At 38.1% G+C, this 7827-nt stretch overlaps 1 protein-coding gene across 1 annotated transcript; it reads right to left on the reverse strand.

Moving 5' to 3' along the window:
- Positions 1-4242: 4242 nt before the first annotated feature.
- Positions 4243-7242, reverse strand: LOC109211359. The gene is made up of 5 exons (XM_019374891.1): positions 7070-7242; positions 6897-6989; positions 6719-6816; positions 6308-6639; positions 4243-4515 (listed from the first exon to the last, which is right to left on the reverse strand). Exons 1-4 carry the CDS (start codon positions 7220-7222, stop codon positions 6582-6584), a joined length of 402 nt encoding a protein of 133 aa, XP_019230436.1. The 5' UTR covers positions 7223-7242; the 3' UTR covers positions 4243-4515; positions 6308-6581.
- Between the last annotated feature and the right edge of the window lie 585 nt (positions 7243-7827).

The raw sequence follows: 7827 nt of genomic DNA on the forward strand, positions 1-7827 counted from the left end.
CCGGGGTCCATGCAAAATCCTTTTTCTTTTTTAGCAAGGAAAAGAACCTATGACTTCGATCTGATGACCTCGAAATGAACCGACCCAAGGCAGCTATTCGTCCTGTTAGCCTTTGAACGGCCTTCATACTATCCACGACAGTGATATCCTCGATAGCCTTGATCTTATCGGGGTTGATTTTGATACCCCGATTCGACACCATGAAGCCGAGGGACTTACCCGAGCCGACTCTGAAAGCACATTTTTCTGATTTAAGCTTCATGTTGTATTTCCTCAAGATTTTGAATGTTTCCTGCAAATGAGTTAAATGGTCCTCTGCGCACAGGGACTTAACCAACATATCATCAATGTAAACTTACATCGATTTACCTATCTGTTCCTCGAACATTTTGTTAACTAGGCGTTGGTATGTAGCTCCTGCATTTTTTAGCCTGTAGGGCATTACGTTGTAACAATAAGTTCCAAATTTAGTGATAAACGAGGTCTTTTCCTGGTCATCCGGGTCCATCTGAATTTGATTGTACCCGGAGTAGGCGTCGAGAAAAGTTAGGATCTCGTGGCCGACCATGGCATTGATCATACGATCGATGTTGGGCAATGGGAAAGAGTCTTTTGGGCATGCTTTGTTTAAATCCTTGTAATCTACGCACATTCTAAGCTTGTTTCCCTTTTTAGGAACTACAACTACGTTGGCTAACCATTTGGGGTATTTTACCTCCCGAATAGACCCTATTTTAAGAAGTTTGGTTAACTCATCCTTTATGAATGCATGCTTCACCTCGGACTGGGGCCTCCGTTTTTGCTTTACCGGTTTAAACCTGGGGTCGAGGCTTAACCGGTGTGTTGTTATATCCGGTGGAATCTCTATCATATCTAAATGGGACCAAGCAAAGCAATCTATATTATCAATAAGAAATTGAATGAGTTTTTTCCTGAGTTTGGGGGTTAATCCCGTTCCCAGGTATACCTTTCTCTCGGGCATGTATTCGATCAATATGACCTACTCCAGTTCCTCGACCGTTGACTTAGTTGCATCGGACTCTCCGGGAACAATGAAAGTTCGAGGAGTAAGGAAATCCTCTTCTTCGTCTTCGATTATCTGTTGCTCCGATTTTGTCGAGGCTAGAGGCGGTGATTGCTATTTAGCCGCCTGCTTACCTTTGGTGTCAACTTTTCCGAGCCTGAAGACTCTGGTATCGACGTCACTTCATCGACTGCAAATATTTCCTTTGCAGCGTGTTGCTCCCCGTAAACCGTTTTCACTCCATCCTCTGTTGGGAACTTCAGTATCTGATGAAGAGTTAAAGGTACTGCCCTCATGTTGTGTACCCATGGTCTCCTGAGGAGTGCATTATACCTCATGTCGCCTTCAATGACATGGAATTTGGTATCTTGTATGGTCCCGGCTATGTTTACTGGGAGGATTATCTCCCCTTTTGTTGTTTCGCTTGCCACGTTGAAGCTATTTAAGACCCGAGATGCAGGTACAATCCGATCCTGTAGGCCGAGCTGTTCTACGACCCTCGATCTTATTATGTTTGCTGAGCTACCTGGATCCACTAGAACACGTTTAACTTGAATTTTATTTAAAAGAATTGAAATTACCAGGGCGTCATTGTGTGGCTAAGATATGCCTTGCGCTCCCTCGTCATAGAATGATAGGACGTCCTCGGGCACATAGCTACGAGTCCGTTTTTCTCTGGTGATCGACACCTTGGTGTGTTTGAATACAGGTCCTTGTGGGACATCGACACCGCCAACGATCATGTGGATTACATGTTGTGGTTCTTCCTGTTCTTTTTTCCTGCTTGCATCTCTCTCCCTCAAGTGGTTCTTAGCTCGATCACTGAGAAATTCTTGAAGGTGACCTTCGTTGAACAACTGAGCTACCTCCTCCCTTAGCTGCCTGTAGTCTTCGGTTTTATGACCATGTGTGCCATGATACTTACACATCAAATTTGGATTCCTTTGAGAAGGGTCGATTTGTATGGGGCTGGGCCATCTGGTGTCCTTGATTCTTTCAATAGCTGACACGATCCCGGATGCATCTACACTGAAATTATATTCCGACAATCGAGGTGCCTCCGCGGGGTCGGTATGTTTATCGAACCCATTCTTACTCATGAGTCCCCGACAACTTTGACCTCGATCATTTCTCCGATCATTCCGAGGAGCGTTACGACCCGAGCCATTGTTTCTCCGATCGACATACGGCTGATACTGTTCCTTGTTTAACCTCGATTCCCTGTCTGTATCCCTTGGGGGCTTGGCTGCCAATCTATTAGGATGAACTAAACCCGAGGGGGCTCCAGCTGGTCGTCCTTGACCTTGATCTTTTACTGATAACGACTATGCACGTCTGACCACATCACAGTTGGATACTCGATCAGATTCTGCTTTAATTATCGAGATGCGATCGAACTCCTCTCATTCAAACCCTACATAAAAGCTTGCACTGCCCAGTCATCTGAGACCGGTGGTAATTCCATTCGCTCCATCTGAAACCTAGACACGAACACCCTCAACATCTCGTTGTTCCTCTGTTTTATCTTGAAAACGTCCGATTTTCTCGTCGCCACCTTTATGGACCCGGCGTGTGCTTTTACGAAGGTGTCTACTAACATAGCAAACGAATCAATAGAGTTAGGAGGCAAGTTGTGATACCAAATCATTGCTCCTTTCGACAAAGTTTCCCCAAAAATTTTCAACAACACTGACTCGATCTCATCATCATTCACGTCGTTTCCTTTAATCCCGCAAGTATATGAGGTAATATGCTCATTACGGTCGGTTGTCCCGTTATATTTGCGTATATCGGGCATGCGAAACATTTTAGGAATGGGCATCGGAGCCGCGCTCTGGGGGAATAATTTTTGTATGAACTTTTTGGCATCTAAACCTTTCAAGACCGGGGGTTCCCCCGGTATTTGGTCAACACGGGAGTTGTAAGTCTCCACCTTTTTGTCATTTTCTTCAATCTTCTTTTCCCCTGACTCAATCCTCTTGGTGAGCTCTTCGAGAATTCTCATAATGGTGGGGTCAGTCCCCGAGCCATTTTCGTTTGACCTCTCTTGCGCCGGTTCAGCACGTCGAGTGTTTTCTGGTTCGGCTATACTCGGAGTTTTATTCGGACTTTGAAGTTGAGCAATGGCAATCTGATGAGCTTGCAGCATCTCGAATATAACTTGGAGGCTGACTCCCCCATCTCTTATACCTTGTGTTCCTTGGCCCCCAGATCGGGCCTCCCTGTGTACACTTCCTCTAAGGTCTGCACCTAAATCTGCTGCAATGTGCGAACTAACATCAACTGGTTCCACATTTGGCACTTCCCCAGGGTTTATCAGTGGTACACCGACCCCTACATTGTTGTTTTCCCTATGAAATTCAAGAACTTCGTTGTCATGAACAGGTGCGTTTTGCGAGTTTGACATGTTTAATCCTGAGAATCAAAAATTCTTGACAAGAAAAAGTGTAAAAATAACGTGTGTTATGAGAATCAGTACTGAAATAATCACTATTAACTTTAGCCCCACGGTGGGCGCCAAACTATTTACCTCGAAAATACGATGAACAATTAAATTTAATTTATGGTTTTAAAGATATGTGATTTAGTTCAATACTAATAAATAATCAAGAAGTATAAAATATATATGAAAGAAATGAATAAACCAAACCAGTGTTACTAAGCAGTATCGACCTCGAGCCCAGTGTCCTCGAGATGGATCAAGAACACTAAACACTACAAGAAAATAGGCCTTTAGCGAGAGGAAATTTGGTCGTTAAAAGTCCAGATCCGGTCGCTATAAGTCAATAACGACCGATAAAAATCCGGTCGTCGCCGATCGTTAAAAGCTCCGACGTTAAAAGTGAACGACCGATTTTCAATCCGGTCGTTAAAGACCCTTTAGCGACGGCATTATTTCCGGTCGTTATATATCGTTTTTAGCGACAGGATTTTTCCCTCATTAATGTGTTATCCAGTCGTTAAAAGTCTTCAATGCTAACAACTAATTTGGTTCTTACAAGTGCTTTTAGGGACCGAAAGTCCCTTCGTTAATTGTATAATTACATTTAATCGCTAATGCCTAATAAACTATTTGAGAAACCTGTTATTCAATAGATACTATGATCACATTCCCTTCGCTACTTGAAAATTTTAATAAATACAATGACAAAAATATATATTTCACTAATAGTACATATGCTTTCATACACACACCAGACACATTTGAAAATCAACCAAATGATTGATATTCTGTTAATACAAAGATCTAAGCATTACATTGATTACCAGAAAGAAATTCAAATAGTATAACATCACCACATTACCAGAAAGCAATCCAAATAGTATAACATCATTTTTAACAATTCCTAAAAAGAGAAAAAATAAAACTGCAGCATATGTACATAAGGCAGTGCCTTCAAACCATCCCTAACATAACAAAATTCTCTTGTTCTTCAACTTGATGTGCACTTTCTTCAACAATAGGTTCTTCAGACTTCCAAGTTTTTGATCTGTTGAAGTAAAAAATTTATGTCAGTTTGTAACAAAGAATAAACAATTAAAGAAGAAGATTAGACTCATCAAAGACTACACTGATCGCCCTAGTGAAATAATACAATTATCAGTTGACATAACAGTAGGCAATATTGTAGCAGAAAAACGTCACATTATATTTTCTACGTTCACGGACAATGATCAGAAGACTCATGAAGTTCTAAATCACACATCCTAGTCATACTAATACCTGCATAGCAAATTGTCTTATTCTGGCAAGCACATTCTATATAGAGCTTCATGTGATTCTACACATAAGGCGAAAAAGCGATTGAGATACAAAATGCATATAGAAACTTTTTAGAAAGAGTCAATAATGACTTCAAATCAAGTCTCTTTGAAGAACCGATGATTGTTCATATACCAAACTTCCCTTTACAACTCACCTTTTGGTTCTGCTTTGAGGTATATTATTTCATCAATTCTCTGTTCATTGAGCTAGATTATGACAACTCTAGGTGATATTGGGTATGGAACTTCATTCTTGCTTATAAATTTACTTGTCTCGATGACTATATTTTTATTTAAATTCATAAACCTTAATGTAATGGAAAAAAATTCATTGAACATTCTAACAGTTTCATCATAGAGTATAATATTAATGGCATCTAGCACACATCGATATGCAACTTCTAGCACATGCCAGATGTGTAGAAGCACACAGTATAAAGGATCAACTTTCCAATTAATTATGTGAAAGAGAATTCACTTTTGATAATTATAAGCTCTTCGATTACCTGGAGTCCAAAAAATATCAACCCAAAACTATCTGTATGATATTGGTTTTAAAGAATGCTATTTGGTATCATTCTTTGAAAGAAGCTGTAGCGTAAAAACATTTTACTCTAAGTAATTCAACTGATTCTATTCTACATAATATGAACTAGCACTGGTAAGATGAAATAGCTAACTTGGGGGAAGTCACCTTCAACTATTATTAAAAACCAGATGTTACATTTGTTAAGAACAAAGTCACCATTAAAGCTGTTGAAAATCGAAATACTAGTGTTATTTGCTAACGCTGTCTCATGCCAAGCAATCGAAGGAAGGAGATGAAACATCATTAAAAAATAAATGGTATTGAGACAGAAAGCTCATTTTCATTGCACTTGCAATTTTATTTTTCAGAAACTATTTCGTCTCAAATAGATAACGATTGACTTATCTTCTTTTACTTATGCATAAATGGAATATTAAAATTTTCAAGACAATAGTTCAGAAGAAATCAAATGCTTGACAATTGGGTGTAACATGGGATCAAACTGCTGGCAGCTTATCCATTTGGGGTTGTAGTTAAATAAGTTGGCAGGATTTGCAAAAATATTTTTACATAGTGCAAAAAATATCAGCACAAGAGTGGTAGAATATTCTCATCATTCTAATCGGTGCTGCTTATCTCAACTCTCAAGTACATCTATAAACTATTCAGTGTGAATATGTTGGTTCTTGATAAAATAAACTAAGGGTGAATCATAGACAGCATTCCTAGAAATCATCTTCCTCTATATCTGTAGGTCAATATCAAAAACCTCCATTGAGGAAGGTTCCAAGTAATACATACAACAATGGGATTAAAATCAACTCAGTATTAAATGCCCCTCCACCAAGTTTTTTTTTGGTTTGAGCTCTATCTTTTTCACAGGCAAGGAAAAGTACAAGAAGAGGTGATTAATGTAAAATTGTATTATTTTTATGTTTTAGATAAAGTATTTTTTGAAAGGTGATTAATAGAATTTTTAATCTACTAACCTGTTAAATGCTTCAATCTATTGTTCACTTGAAGATGATGATGAAGCCTGGTTAAACACTGCACTTGCAAGTTGTGCATATTTACTGTCTAGAACTTCGCATTTACTCTCTAGCCCTTCTATGCGTCCTTTTAGTGATTCATTTTCTTTTTCAGTAGCACTCAGCTTTTCCAACAATGCAGCCTTGGAGGAGTTACCACCTTTTAACTCCTTAGCAGTAATTCCACCACCAAATCCAACTACATGACTCTTGCGTTGAGGTCCGAAGCACCTTTCTATGACCTCAATGTTTGTAAGAGACGATTCAGATTGCACCAGTTCTTGAATTTTAGCCTATAAATTACAAGAGTATTGGAAATAATACAACACATAAAATAAAATGATGTAAAATAAAATTTGACAATAAACTTACATATTTTTCATTGGTTTCAGGTTCGACAAGCTTGTCGTCCTTCTTCGAGTCTCAAAAAAGATAGTTGCCATATCTGGGGGGTTTCCATCTTTGCCTCCCTTCACATTTAAATAAATAAGTCACAGAATTTTTTTAACTAAGATGAAGTTTCTCAATAAAAATTGCAATACTTACTCACCAATTCATACATGATCTCTCGAATAGGCTTACTACCCGTACGATGAGGCATTGTCAACTTAGATCTATTGATCGAGTTTCTTGTACTTGTTTCCTAAATTAACAATACGCCACCAAAATTATGGTTAGCCACTTAATATAAGAAGATTTTAATAAATAGTTATGAAACCTTACCTTAAATTTTTCAGTTAAAAAATGCTCTTTGACCAGCCATTTCCAATCACTCTCGTCTACCCCCTCTGGTACCTCTCTTAAAGCATCGCGGAATGGCTTAGACTTTATGTTCTTGTGCATCGATCCTCTCCAATTGTTCCATAACTTTCTCATATGTTTCAAGACATGATCTCGTTGATTATTTATGTTATCACTATCAAATTTGTCCTATATTATTTCACAAGTATCATTAATAATGAAACTCAAAAAAATTTCAAATAAATTAGAAAAATAAATTTTTAACCAACTATGTGTATCACAGGAAATTATAAAGCTCATAATGGTTAGACGAGTTCTAATTTATAAAGAGGGCATATTCCTTAAAGAAAAAAGTGAAGCGAGCATCAGTTGATATTTGGTTCTATTTGACAGGCAAAAGAAAGATACTTATGCACAAATATACCTGCAACAGTCAAAATGAGAGGTTAGCCAAACTTGAAGCAGCAAATATGCATGAGTGAATATTAATAACAGAAGAATAGGTGTATGCCAAGATTAAAATGAGGAACAAATAGTAAATCAGTTATAAGTGCATCTAGAGAATCTAAGAAAGTGACAGGGTTGAGTTTATCTTAAATGTTCTGAAAGTACTTTATTCTAGGACTTGGCAACTATTACATCAAAATCTCCAAATATAATGCAAATTATTTTTTGACACCACTACATTATTAGATTAAGTTAAAATATAATAACCAATACACCTCTTCATAGAAAAATAA

The sequence above is a fragment of the Nicotiana attenuata genome, unplaced genomic scaffold (genome assembly GCF_001879085.1).
Source record: "Nicotiana attenuata strain UT unplaced genomic scaffold, NIATTr2, whole genome shotgun sequence".
Lineage (NCBI taxonomy): Eukaryota > Viridiplantae > Streptophyta > Magnoliopsida > Solanales > Solanaceae > Nicotiana > Nicotiana attenuata.